This window comes from Mytilus trossulus, unplaced genomic scaffold, assembly GCF_036588685.1.
Source record: "Mytilus trossulus isolate FHL-02 unplaced genomic scaffold, PNRI_Mtr1.1.1.hap1 h1tg000070l__unscaffolded, whole genome shotgun sequence".
NCBI classification, from domain to species: domain Eukaryota; kingdom Metazoa; phylum Mollusca; class Bivalvia; order Mytilida; family Mytilidae; genus Mytilus; species Mytilus trossulus.
In genome coordinates, this window is record NW_026963294.1 from 497167 (window position 1) to 512202 (window position 15036).

General features: G+C 32.7%; 1 protein-coding gene across 1 annotated transcript in view; it reads right to left on the bottom strand.

Moving 5' to 3' along the window:
- LOC134699497 (uncharacterized) overlaps positions 1 to 15036 on the bottom strand; it is a 47069-nt gene that overhangs the window by 14956 nt on the left and 17077 nt on the right. Inside the window, exons 3-5 of the mRNA XM_063561101.1 lie at positions 12847 to 13080; positions 1541 to 2095; positions 344 to 450 (exon numbers count right to left, since the gene is read on the bottom strand). Of these exons, the coding sequence (XP_063417171.1) occupies positions 344 to 450; positions 1541 to 2095; positions 12847 to 13080 (896 nt within the window). The remainder of the gene's footprint in view (positions 1 to 343; positions 451 to 1540; positions 2096 to 12846; positions 13081 to 15036) is intronic.

Consider the following 15036-nt stretch of genomic DNA (forward strand, 5'->3'; position numbering starts at 1 on the left):
GAGAGTGAAAAGATTTTTCGAGGAAATGCAATGTTTGAAATACTTAAGTTCATGTAAAAGGAATTTACCACTAAACCATTAATCTAAAATAGTTCTGACGAACATTCATTGACGAGGACAAGCAAATTAACAGCAAGCCGTTTACTGATTATAACTTAATTAAATCATTCAAGGGTCATAACTCATGAATGCCAAACTTAAAAATATCCAATGAAATAACATTATATTGAGATTTATATAAATAAAGTTGAACTATTGTATATAGTATTAGAAAAAAAGACCAATATATCAGCTAACCTTATCTAACGTATGCTTTTATATCAGCTAACATTAGTTTTCTTACCTTTGGTACTTTGTCTTTATGAGTTGCAACAAACAAAATTTTTGGAATTCCTGTATATACTGCTTTACAATAGGTAAGGATACAGTTGACCCAGTGTTGTAAAAATACTGAAAATAAAACAAATGAAAATTATGTGAAAATTTGCTTTCCCTGATCATCTCATACGCAGACATATATCATTATTTAGACGTGTCGTCCCCAAATGGTATCACCAGTCCAGTAGTCAGTATTTCGGATGACAAGAATATCAATGATATGGTCATTTTTATAAATTCTCTTTTACGAAGCTCTGAATGTTTCGAAACAACTAAGGATGATCAAGAAAAACATGATAGGAAATGCAAGCACGGGAATATCGTATCAATTGGGAGATATATACACCGTATACAGGTACTGCTGGAATGCTGCTACTTGGAAATGAAAAGTTCACAATTGGAAAGCTGAAATCATCTCTTTTGTTGGGTAAAGTTTTGTTTTCAATCGACCTTCATTGCCAATTTCTAGATGTAGGTCACAAGATAATATGCACAGCCATACCTTGTTACCTAGTAGTGATAATAGTGAAAGTAGTAATAAAGTGTGTTCTAGGTTTATCACTTGATAGAAAAGCTTCTGTCAGTCAGCATGTTTTATCATTGATGTCCCTGGCCTACCCTTCATTATACCTCTGTATTGTGAGCATTAAATTAGAGCAATACAAAAATAGTTCATGTTTTAGGGGTTTGTAAGTCTTGAAAGTTTTATGCTTTTTATCAATGATTTTTCAATTGTCTTGTCGAACATTTTATATGATGATTCTACGTGTCCGACTCCTTGTCCACTTGCCCCCAACAAAAAAAACCCTGCTTTTAAGTAAAAAGTGTGATTCTGATCATTAACATTGTCATTTACATGTTCTTGTTATGAAGTGCATCAAACTTTTAGACTTCGGACTTTAAAAAAAAATAAAATTATCCATTCATCTGGTCTTTACATGGTAAGTCCGTGAAAGATGTAAGATGGGTTTTTAGAACGATTTTAAATTCAACAATACTGATAAATAATAGGCACTTTACTGAATGATATTTTCTGATTTATCTCGATATCATATGCAAGTGTCTCAAATTGGTTTGTGGAAAGCCATTTATGCAGACGGAAGTAAAACTTCTGAAACTGTATATCATGTAATGAACACTTTTACATGTTTTACTGTATTACCTGCTGGGGTTGGTATCATATGCTGCCCAGGAAAACACAATACATCAGGAACCTGTTCATGTAATCCTTTGCTTCCATCAAATACAACCAGAAACAAAGCTCTGTAAGTCATGAAGGTCTGATGTGTTGTATAATAGACATACTGTCCACCAAAGTCCCAGAAGATGAGTCTTCCAACTTTCATTTTGTATTTTCCACTTGTAAGGACTTTTTCCATTTGCTTTCTGATTTCATCTTTAGTCATCTTTGTTTTCATTTTCTCTTTCAGCTGCTGTCGTGATAGGGGCACAATGGAAGACGTCTGAGGTGATAAAGGTATTACTGTTTGGGGTTGGTTAGAGAGATTACCTGATGCGTTTGATGGGAGAGGCAATGACATAGCTTGTGACTGCTGTAGGATATCACCTGGATAAATCATTTCATCATCTTTACTTCCAAAAGAACTTGTATCTGATGTTTGATGTTGGTTTAACTTATCGTTTGGATTATGTTCCTCTTCTTCTCTTGAAGTCATCAACACTTTATTGTATACAACATCCATGGGGTTATAAGTTTCTGTATGGAGAAAAAAAACCAGACAACTTCATTAAAGTGTGTATATCTGTGTTACATATACAAGAGGAATTATGGTTAAAATATATATATAAATGCTAATTGTAAATGACATGTTTGTGTGGCTTTAAACATTAGAGGGTGATAAAATTGTACCTACTACAACATGAAGAAATGTACTTGACTGTTACAATTAAACTCCCACGTAAATCCATGTGTATCGCAACCTATGTGCATCTATACACTTTTTCAATTTCGCTAAGATACAATTAAAATAAAAAACAAAGATACCTACGGTTGCTTTATCATCCATGATTGATTAAATGTGGACAATCTTGCAAAAAAGGCTAATACTTGTAATGCAAATTCATATATAACAACCCAGCTCATGTGAAAATGTCCAACAAATATATGGCTTGTATGCATTATTTCTTGAATTATATGCATATAACTAATACATGTATCAGATACAATAATTTCAAAAACAAAACAAAAGCCAACCCTCCCCCCCCCTAACAAAACTAAACTAAAAAAAAGTCAATTCAAAGTGTAAGGAGATCTATACAATTCCATAGAAGTCTGTTTCTCGCAAGCAGCTCCTGTTGTTAAAAATGTCCATTGTGCTACTTCTTCATTTCTGAGAGAGTATGTCCCATTTTTCATACATGTATTAAGTGAAAATCCTTTTTGAGCACTCTCACATGCCTCCATTCTTAAGTTTAACGACTCATGACTCATGAAAAAAATAAATGATAATTTATTTTCGTGGATATGGACATCTAAATATTTTGTCCCAATCACCTGCACATGCTACATAGTTTCATAAAATTATGGTGTTTGCATTCAGAATAACGAATTGTTGCTGTGGTTTATTTAGGTCAAAATTGTAAGTAAAAATGTATTTAATTCCTAGAAAAATAATAAATATAATTTGCCAGGGATCGCTCTAACCTTCTTCAACTTTTTAAGAGCCAGAGCAACCCCTGTTTGCTGCAGATATGCACATCTTCATCATAAACAAAGTGTGTTCTTATCATCTACAAAGTTTCATGATATTATATTGTTATGTTTCAGCTGAGTTGAAATGACATAAAGTGGCAGGACTGATGACATAATGACAGGTCAAAAACATGAGACCTCTCAATCAGATACAAAGTTAAGTTCTCTAAAATAATGAGTTATTCAAATTTACCAATATTGAATCACATACTACCTAAGTGTTAACTGCCAAAGACCAGTAATTAGTAAAATGTTGTAAAATAAGGGAGGCAATCTTAATTTTAAAAAAGGGTTTGATAAAACATTACTGAAATTCCATGAAATTTTGAATAGGTTTTGTGTAAAAAAAAAAGTAAATTCTTAACCCACACTGTATCTTCATATTTGCTTTAAAAAAAACACTCAATCATTGCACCTGTATTTGGCCACTTCAATACAAAATCTACACATTAGCCTCTGTATCTTAACGCCCAAGTCTTAATTTTCATATTGATATGAAAAGGGAATATCTCAATTTTAATTTCAAATTGTCAAACAGCTGTTAGTCCAGTACATAACTGTATATAAGAAATAACTGGTTTATAAATGCCTATTTAATATAAATTAATATATGGTGCAATTAGTTATAAATGACATTTGTGTAGATTTCATATTGTTTACAATTAAAAAGTATATCTACATGCATTTGTTAAAAATTTTGAGATAAATAATTGAGTTATAAAATACAAAAAATAGTCTGCATTAGAGGCCAAGGGCAAAGTCTGACAAGGTGTTCATGTTCACTTAACATATATGGTGTTTTCCTGATCTTTTACTTTTTAAAGGTTATCCTTATATACTCTAGAGTAAAAAAATGCGTACCAATCATCATTTAATAAGGAGTCGGTTGACAAATTCGGCCATGTTGACTTATTTGTATATCTTAACTGATATTATTTTATATGAAATTTATTATTTCTTAAATAAAAATGAAACCACGGGAAAACAAGAGTGCACACATTGAGATGTCTCACCTTCTTTACTAATCATTGATATTATGTTGATAGTCCTAATAATAAAGCTTTATTACAACTGTCACATAAACTTAACATAAACCAAGAAAACTAAACATTGACCTTTGAACCATAAACATGAGGTCAAGGTCAGATGAACCATGCCAGGTAGGCATGTACAGCTAACAATTCTTCCATTCAACAAATAAAATTGACTTATTGCTTATAGTTTAAGAAAAGCAGACCAGAACACAAAAGCTTAACACTGAGCAATGTACCGTAAAAAATGAGGTCAAAGTCAAATAAAACCTGCGGGACTGACATATAGATCATGAAATATTTCAATACACCAAATATAGTTGACCTATTGCATATAGTATTAGGAAAAAAGCCAAAACTCAACCAGATGCTCCACAGGGCGCAGCTTTATACGACCGCAGAGGTTGAACCCTGAACGGTTGGGGCAAGTATGGACACAACATTCAAGCTGGATTCAGCTCTAAATTTTGATTGTGATTAAATAGTTGACACAGCATAGGTTTCTGACACAGAATTAATGTGGTCTAATGAACTTAAAATTTTTGTTTTGCCTTTGAGCAATCTACTATGCTGTTGAATATTAATCCTCTCAAAAAAATGTTTGAAAAATTTTCTTTTTATTTATGAAAATTCAAATGAGAAAAATTGAACCCCCCCTCCCCAATTTTTTTTTCACATCCCCCTATCCTTTATTCCAAAACCGATCTCAATTCAAATTTCTAATGGAGTTTGCAACAATAATCAATCATTTAAATACATCATAGAATATCTAAATGTAAAAAAAGTGCTTGTTATCACTGAATGGTAAAGATTGTTTTAATTTATCAGTTGGCAGTAAAAGTGAATATACATTGTATATTGTATAAAACATTGATTTAAGTTGATTCAACTACAATTCTGGACAAAGAAAGATAACTCCAATTGAAATTTCTTGCTATTGCACAAATTGTGCAATTAGATATTTCTTGCTATTGCGCAATACTGTGCAATTGAAAATACTTGCTATTGCACAATACTGTGCAATTGAAGATTTCTTGCTATTGTGCAATACTGTGCAATTAAAAAATTCTTGCTATTGCACAAAACTGTGCAATTGAAGATTTCTTGTTATTGCTGAGTACTGTGCAATTGAAAATTTCTTGCTGTTGCACAATACTTAATATAATAATTTTAGATCCTAATTTGGACCAACTTGAAAACTGGGCCCATAATCAAAAATCTAAGTACATGTTTGGATTAAGCATATCAAAGAACCCCAAGAATTTATTTTTTGTTAAAATCAAACAAAGTTTAATTTTGGACCCTTTGGACTTTAATGTAGACCAATTTGAAAACAGGACCAAAAATGAAGAATCTACATACACAGTTAGATTTGGCATATCAAAGAACCCCGTTTATTCAATTTTTTATGAAATCAAACAAAGTTTAATTTTGGACCCCGATTTGAACCAACTTGAAAACTGGGCCAATAATCAAAAATCTAAGTACATTTTTAGATTGAGCATATCAAAGAACCCAACCGGTTCAATGTTTGTCAAAATCAAACTAAGTTTAATTTTGGACCCTTTGGACCTTAATGTAGACCAATTTGAAAACGGGACCAAAAATTCAGAATCTACATACATAGTTAGATTCCGCATATCAAAGAACCCCAATTATTCAATTTTTGATGAAATCAAACAAATTTTAATTTTGGACCCTTTGGGCCCCTTATTCCTAAACTGTTGGGACCAAAACTCCCAAAATCAATACCAACCTTCCTTTTATGGTCATAAACCTTGTGTTTAAATTTCATAGATTTCTATTTACTCATATTAAAGTTATGGTGCGAAAACCAAGAAAAATGCTTATTTGGGTCCCTTTTTGGCCCCTAATTCCTAAACTGTTGGGACCTAAACTCCCAAAATCGATACCAACCTTGCTTTTGTGGTCATAAACATTGTGTTTAAATTTCATTGATTTCTATTTACTTAAACTAAAGTTATTGTGCGAAAACCAAGAATAATGCTTATTTGGGCCCTTTTTTGGCCCCTAATTCCTAAACTGTTGGAACCAAAACTCCCAAAATCAATCCCAACCTTTCTTTTGTGGTCATAAACCTTGTGTCAAAATTTCATAGATTTCTATTAACTTAAACTAAAGTTATAGTGCGAAAACCAAGAAAATGCTTATTTGGGCCCTTTTTGGCCCCTTATTCCTAAAATGTTGGGACCAAAACTCCCAAAATCAATCCCCACCTTCATTATGTGGTCATAAATTTTGTGTTAAAATTTCATAGATTTCTATTCACTTTTACTAAAGTAAGAGTGCGAAAACTTAAAGTATTCGGACGACGACGACGACGACGACACAGACAACGCCAACGTGATAGCAATATACGACGAAATTTTTTTCAAATTTTGCGGTCGTATTAAAACTTAACTTTGACCACTGAACCATGAAAATGAGGTCAAGGTCATATGACACCTGCCAGGCAGACATGTACACCTTACAACCATTCCATACACAAAATATAGAAGACCTATTGCATACAGTATAAGAAAAACAGATCAAAACACAAAAACTTTACTATAACCACTGAACCATGAAAATGAGGTCAAGGTCAGATGACACCTGCCAGTTGGACATGTACACCTTACAGTCCTTCCATACACCGAATATACTAGACCTACTGCTTATAGTATCTCAGATATGGACTTGACCACCAAAACTTAACCTTGTTCACTGAGCCATGAAATGAGTTCAAGGTCAAGTGAAAACTGTCTGACAGGCAAGAGGACCTTGCAAGGTACGCACATACCAAATATAGTTATCCTATTACTTATAATAAGAGAGAATTTAACATTACAAAAAATCTTAACTATTTTTTCAGGTAGTCACTGAACCATGAAAATGAGGTCAAGGACACAGGACATGTGACTGATGGAAACTTCGTAACATGAGGCATCCATATACAAAGTATGAAGCATCCAGGTCTCCCACCTTTTAAAATATAAAGCTTTTAATAAGTGAGCTAACACTGCCGCCGCCGTAGCCGCCGCCAGATCACTATCCCTATGTCCAGCTTTCTGCGACAAAAGTCGCAGGCTCGACAAAAAATCATTATTTAAGGGCAAGAGCTGATATAAGGGCCAATTAAGGATTTCAAATAGGTTGACCTACTATTAAATCTTATATATCTTTGATAAATATTTTATATACTGAATATTTTTGAAATTACTGTTTGTACCAATCATTTGTCAATCTATCAAAGTCACTGTCAAAAAATCATAAAATGGGTAAAATTTGTCATTTATGGGCACTAAATCCTATACGGAGACTGTTTATAATCTCTACCATTATAATTAGTCGGAGTTTAACTGTCTATTATAGTTCTATAACCAGATGCTCCGTGGGGCGCAGCTTTATACGACCGCAGAGGTTGAACCCTGAACAGTTGGAGCAAGTAGGGACACAACATTCGAGCTGGATTCAGCTCTAAATTAATATTTAATACTGTGCAATTGAAGATTTCTTGCTATTGCTGAATACTGTGCAATTGAAAATTTCTTGCTATTGCACAATGGTTAATATAATAATTTTGGATCGTGATTTGGACCAACTTGAAAACTGGGCCCATAATTAAAAATCTAAGTACATGTTTAGATTCAGCATATCAATTGTATGCACATTGAACAACACATTTATGTGACGTATTTAATTTTTCTAATGTCAGACACTCAAATCAATCCATGTGTTCTTAGACAGTAGATGTTATTGTGTCCTGTTAAATTGTTCCCTTTAAAAAGTTTTGGATTCTCATATATTCTATGTATAATTTTTGGACTAGTTTGAATCTCGGTCTATTTCTGTAATTTATTCTTACATACTTTTGATTTTTTAACCCTGTATGCGTTCATTGCCTATGTAAATTTTAAAATTGTTTGTATGCACATTGAACGACAAATTTATGTGACGTATATAATTTTGCTGACGTCGGACACTCAAGTAGATCCATGTGTTCGTGGATAGGTTTTTGTGTCCTGTTAAATTGTTCCTTTTAAAAGTTTTGGATTCTCATAAATTCTATGTATAACTTTTGGACTAGTTTGATTTCTGTAATTTATTCTTACATACTTTTGATTTTTTAACCCTGTCTGCGCTCATTGCCTATGTAAAATTTAAAATTGTTTATAATCCAGGTACTTTTGATAACTATTGTATTCACATTGAACGACAAATTTATGTGACGTATATAATTTTTCTGACGTCAGACACTCAAATCAATCCATGTGTTCGTAGATAGTAGATGTTGTTGTGTCCTGTTAAATTGTTATACGATGATGACTGATGTTCCCATATTTTGACTATTTTATTGATTGTGACTGTTTATTTAACGCATCATGTAAATGTAACGGAATTTGATGAGACTGTTATTAAAGTGAGAGGGTTAGCGCTATAGAACCAGGTTTAATCCACCATTTTCTACATTTGAAAATGCCTGTACCAAGTCAGGAATATGACAGTTCTTGTCCATTCGTTTTTGATGCGTTTTGTTTTTTGATTTTGCCATGTGATTATGGACTTTCCAAATTGATTTTCCTCTGAGTTCAGTATTTTTGTGATTTTACTTTTTTCAAAGAAGCCCAAAAGAATTCAATTTTTGTTAAAATCAAACGTAGTTTAATTTTGGACCCTTTGGACTTTAATGTAGACCAATTTGAAAACTGGACCAAAAATTAAGATTCTACATACACAGTTAGATTTGGCATATCAAAGAACCCCAATTATTTAATTTTTGATGAAATAAAACAAAATTAAATGTTGGACCCCGATTAGGACCAACTTGAAAACTGGGCCAATAATCAAAAATCTAAGTACATTTTTAGATTCAGCATATCAAAGAACCCAATTTTTCAATTTTTGATGAAATCAAACAAAGTTTAATTTTGGACCCTTTGGGCCCCTTATTCATTAACTGTTGGGAACTCCCAAAATCAATCCCAACCTTCCTTTTATGGTTATAAACCTTGTGTTTAAATTTCATAGATTTCGATTTACTTATACATATTAAAGTTATAGTGCGAAAACCAAGAATAATGCTTATTTGAGCCCTTTTTTTGGCCCCTAATCCCTAAACTATTGGAACCAAAACTCCCAAAATCCATCCAAACCTTCCTTTTGTGGTCATAAACCTTGTGTCAACATTTCGTAGATTTTTATTTACTTAAACTAAAGTTATATTGCTAAAGACAATGCTTATTTCGGCCCTTTTTGGCCATTTATTCCTAAAATGTTGGGACCAAAACTCCCAAAATTATTCTCAACCATCCTTTTGGTGTCATGAACCTTGTGTTAAAATTTCACAATTTACTTTTACTAAAGTTAGAGTGCGAAAACTATAAGTATTCGGACGACGACGACGTTGTAGACGACGACACCAACATGATACCAATAGACGACCAAAACATTTTCAATTTTTGCGGTCGTATGAAAACAAATGCGAGTATGTATTGTTCCGGTCAATCTTAATGTTTAAAATTATTTTCTATCTGTAACAGTTTTCAACAAGAAATATCCAAAAATTTTATAAAAGTTTCAAACAAATATATCTCAGGGACAAAAACTCATAAAAAGGTGTCTGATTTTCTGAAAATTCTGAAGGAGTTTAATATCAAGCTGCTTACGGTGTCTGTTTTACTCTAAATGAATTAGTGTATGTGAACACTTTATTTTACCCATATCTTCTTTTTTCAGCAACGTTGGCCATCATATCCTTGGATAACATTGTTAAACTATATGGAAAGTTTGGAAAAGTTTTGAATAGTTGTTACAGAGAATAAAATTGAAATTGGAAACAGGGAATGTGTCAAAAAGACAACAACCCGACTAAAGAGCAAAAGGCAGCCCAAATCGAAGATTTAAAAACAGAAGTGCTGACTAAAGCTCACACAGCTTTTTGGTGGAGGTTTGTTATGCATTGCAACTCAATCAATTGATTGGTCAATGAGCTAAGTTTAAAACTGCTTTACATAATGTGAGTATCATTATAATGGCAGGAATATAAGGGTATCCGTAAATATTACAAAGCTTTTTTCAATATTTCCCAACAGGGTCAAGTAAAAGTTGACAAATTCTTTTCGATTTCAACAACAATTAGGCTTAGAAAATCTAGGGGCATGGTTAAACTGACTATATATTTTCAAATCCGATATTTTATTTGTACAAAATGTGGGAACTTTTTATTCATCACAAATGTGCTTTGGATAGACAGTTGCAAAATCCTATTGGGATTTCAATGTATATACTGCATTTTCATTTAATTTGGTTGAAAATAAAATTCCTCTTTTGACGCCATAAAAGAACGCTATTGCATAAACTTTGGAACAAAAACAATATATTATTCTAATTAAATGTTTTTTGGCAGTTATTTTTTGTCTCTTTTATATGTGATCATCATTTTGTTGGTGACTCTTATCATTATTGATATGTGAAACTGGAAATTGTCCACAGACAATGTCTGGTGGTTATACAATTTCATAATTACATCTAAAAGGCTATTATTTTAAATTTGAAATTATTTTTAATTATGGAATGTGCATAATTGCTTGTGCTGGAAATTTTTCAATAAATTCCATGTTTATTTGGTATTATAATGTTTTGTAATGTTTTGAGCAGTTCATAAAACTTTCCATACAATGCATTTTGTCTAGATTGTGTTGTGTGCGGCACAGTACATTCTATTGAAAATGTACTTTTTTTTTTTTAATAAAGAGTGTTGTGTGCAGCACAGAACATAAAAGTACAGAATAAACATGAAATTTATTAATAAATTCAAGCACAAGAAATTATGCAAATTTCATAATTTAAAATAATTCCAAGTTCAAATAAAAGCTTGTTAATTCTATTCAAGGTCAGCATAGTCATCTCACTGTCGATATAGATTGCAATTGATTTATTATCATTAGAGTGATTTTAAATCAGAACATCATGCTTGAGGGATTCGTGCAAGAAAGGGGATACTTAACAATTGTCAGTCACCTTTTTGTTATTTCAAGAATCTTTGGCAACGTTTCATTAACACACCCGCAAACATCTTTAACAATTAGGAGATAACTGTATTGTATTTTAAGCTCCGACGGCATCAATTGGGGATTTGATGGTCGCAAATTAAGATTACTGGCGACGCGTTAGCGGAGGCAGTAAACGGGTATTTGCGACCATCAAATCCCAAATTGATGCCGTTGGAGCTTAAAATACAATATTGTTATCTCCATTCTAATGAAACTGACGGAAAACAACGTTAAAACATGTATTTAAAATCTGTCATATGCCGTCTGCGCTTGCGCGTACGTCCCAAAACATCAATTGTCAATTGATGCCATGTAAGAAAGCGACGTTATCCAATCAAAATGAACGTTACAAACGTTGTTGCATTAGAATAGATGTTATAATCAAATTAAGTATATGCTTTGTTTTTTTTATTGTATAACATATTGTTTTCTTAGTCTTCCCACTGTTTTTGTCATCTGTTCAGATTTTTATCATTAGACAAATGTTTGGATCTAAAAATTTCGTTGATATAAATACTCATTTCGTTTGATGTGTTTTTTAATTTGATTTTGTCATTAGATTATGAACTTTGCAAAAGCTTCATTTTGAAAATGACCATTATATCCGAAATTCAAAATTGAGAAAGGCGCAAAAATGGGAATTGTCATCCTTGAATTTGAAAAAAATGTCCAAGATATTGATGTCTACAAATATTATACCAAATATTTACCCTACTGACAAAGAGGACAAAAACAACAGTGACAAATTATATATCATACTTAAGCATAACTGCCTCACCATCTTTACTTTTTTTGAAGGCTACAAAGTTAAATATTAAGCATAACACGGATACGACGGAAATCAGTGGGGTCTTGTATTTAGAGATATAAATATATATATCCAAAACTGGGTTTAAAATGTTTTTTAACCTTAACCTTGTTTGCCTTTCTTATTATTTTAATATGAGCGTCACTGATGAGTCTTGTGTAGATGAAACGTGCGTCTGGCAACTTTGATAATACATTGTTATACTATTAACTAACTTCTTGAAATTCAGAAATATTAACGTGCAATTTGTATTGCAGTTGCCTATTCAAAGCGTGAAAGTGCTGTTAAAATCATTTGCATTATAATTTTACAGAAAATATCAAAGACTAGATTGTTTCTTTTAAACTGTTTCCATACATCTTAAACTAGTCTGGTATAGATTTATCATAGCCATAAATAAAAATATTGTTTGTCTGATGTTTACCGACCAAACCTTGAAAATATGTTCTACTGTGAAAATGTTATTGCTTTTAATTTGAAGAAATTATTTTTGATTCTTCTCTTGATGCGATCCAAAACTTTGGACTGTTTCCGCAATTGATATAAAGTCAAGGTCAATTACACGTATGAAGTTCAGGATTTCTCACTTTCCCATCAAGCGTTCATGGGACCGTTTCATGATAAAGGGGTGATTGTTTGCAGGTAAATAAATAGATATAAAGAAAATTGTTATACACATATTGGTAGCTAAGATATTGAATGTGAACTTATGTATGAACACAGAAACTAATTTGGGATGAACTTCCAAACTTCTGATGATGCTCAGACGGACCTACAGACGAACAATTGTAACACCTAATGTCCACTCCAATACAACATACAGTGTAGGGCTTACAAAAACCATTTTGTGTTATCAAATCTTACCTGGATTTATTAAAATCCATTCTCTTGTCTTGACATCAAGACCACATCGTCCTTCGAGAAGAGAGATTCCGTCTGTAGAATGTCTCCCTTCGGGGATGACGTCCCCCACTAATAGCTTCACCAGAGTCGATTTTCCGACGGCGAACTGGCCAGTCACCATACAGCGCATGTCATAAGATTCGTAGGTACCTTTGCCCGTTAAACGATTCAACATGGAAGACTTCATCATGTATTCTGTAAAGATAAAATGAATATTTTAATAAATTAGTTATTTGAATTCCAATGGTATCAGAAGGAAAAGAGGATAAAATAAATCTAATGAGACACCAATGGCGCCCTGCTTGAATATAACTTTATAACTCAAACATTGTAACAGTCACGCTACCCACAATCATAATTGATCCGAGTTTTGTTTTAATAAGTATTATACATAAGCTTAAACACCGTTGGTTGAGGCAAACCTAAGTCAGAGAATAGAGAAGAAAAACCCGTTTAAAAACGGGCATAACTCTAAAACAGTAAAAATGATGTCATCCAAATTCAAACTTGATCTGTGTGTTGTGGTAATAATAATTATATGACAGTTTCATTAACTTGGTTGAGACCCATCTTTAGTAATAGAACGGACACCATTTTCGGCACATTCAAACGAACATTCGGACAGACAACATGGACAAGGGAAACACTCAATGCTCCATGCACTTAGGCGTACACACTTTGTCTTGCATTATATGTCCCCAAAACAATGAACCAAAGCCAAAAATGTACAGTACAACTGATAACACCATCTAAAATTAATTGTAAATAGAACATTGAAAGGCAGGGGCATTACTTATAAAGGTATACGCTTTCCAATTCATGTTTTTTTGGTTTATGAAATTGTTTACCGTACATCCAAATTACAAAAAGTCTAAAAGACCAATACATAATGCATGGATTGGTTACATTGTATCAGCATTGGTCCTATGTTCTATACTAGATGTCACCTTATTATATATATGTTCATCAGGATCACATCTGAAGGCTACCGAGAGTCATATTATTATAAATATAAACTAGAGGCTCTAAAGAGCCTGTGTCGCTCACCTTGGTCTATGTGAATATTAAAAAAAGGAAGCAGATGGATTCATGACAAAATTATATTTTTGTGATAGTGATGTGTTTGTACATCTTACTTAACTAAACATTATTGCTGCTTACCTCTACCTATAATGAACTTGGCCCAGTAGTTTCAGTGGAAAATGTAAGTAAAAATTTACAAATTTTGTGAAAATTGTAAAAAATTGCCTATAAAGGACAATAACTGCTTAGGGGGCAATTGACCATTTCAGTAATGTCGACCTTTTTGTTAATCTTACTTTGCTGAACATTATTGCTGTTTACAGTTTATCTCTATTTATAATAATATTCAAGATGATAACCAAAAACAGCAAAATTTCCTTAAAATTAATAATTCAGGGGCAGCACTCCAACAACAGGTTGTCTGATTCATCTAAAAATTTCAGAGCAGATAAATCTTGACCTGATTAACAAATTTACCCAGTCAGATTTGCTCTAAATGCTTTGGTTGTTGAGTTATAAGCCAAAAACTGCATTTTACACCTTTGTTCTATTTTTAGCCCTGGCGACCATCTTGATTTGATGGCCGGGTCACAGAACATATATTTTAAATTAAATACCCCAAAGATGATTGTGGCCAAGTTTGGATTAATTTGGCCCAGTAGTTTCAGAGGAGAAGATTTTTTGTAAAAGATTACTAAGATTTACCAAAAATGGTTAAATATTGACTATAAAGGGCAATAACTCCTAAAGGGGTCAATTGACCATTTCAGTCACTTAACTTATTTGTAAATCTTTCTTTGCTGAACATTATTGCTGTATCATTCAAAATAATAACCAAAAACAGCAAAATTTCCTTTAAATGACCAATTCAGGGGACATCAACCCAATAAAGGGTTGTCCGATTCATCTGAAAATTTCAGGGCAGATAGATCCTGACCTGATGAACAATTGTATCTCATGTCAGATTTGCTCTAAATGCTTTGGTTGTTGAGTTATAAGCCAAAAACTGCTTTTTACCCCTATGTTATATTTTTAGCTGTGTCGGCCATCTTGGTTGGTTGACCGGGTCACCGGACACATTTTTTTTTAACTAGATACCCTAATGATTAGTGTGGCCAAGTTTGGACG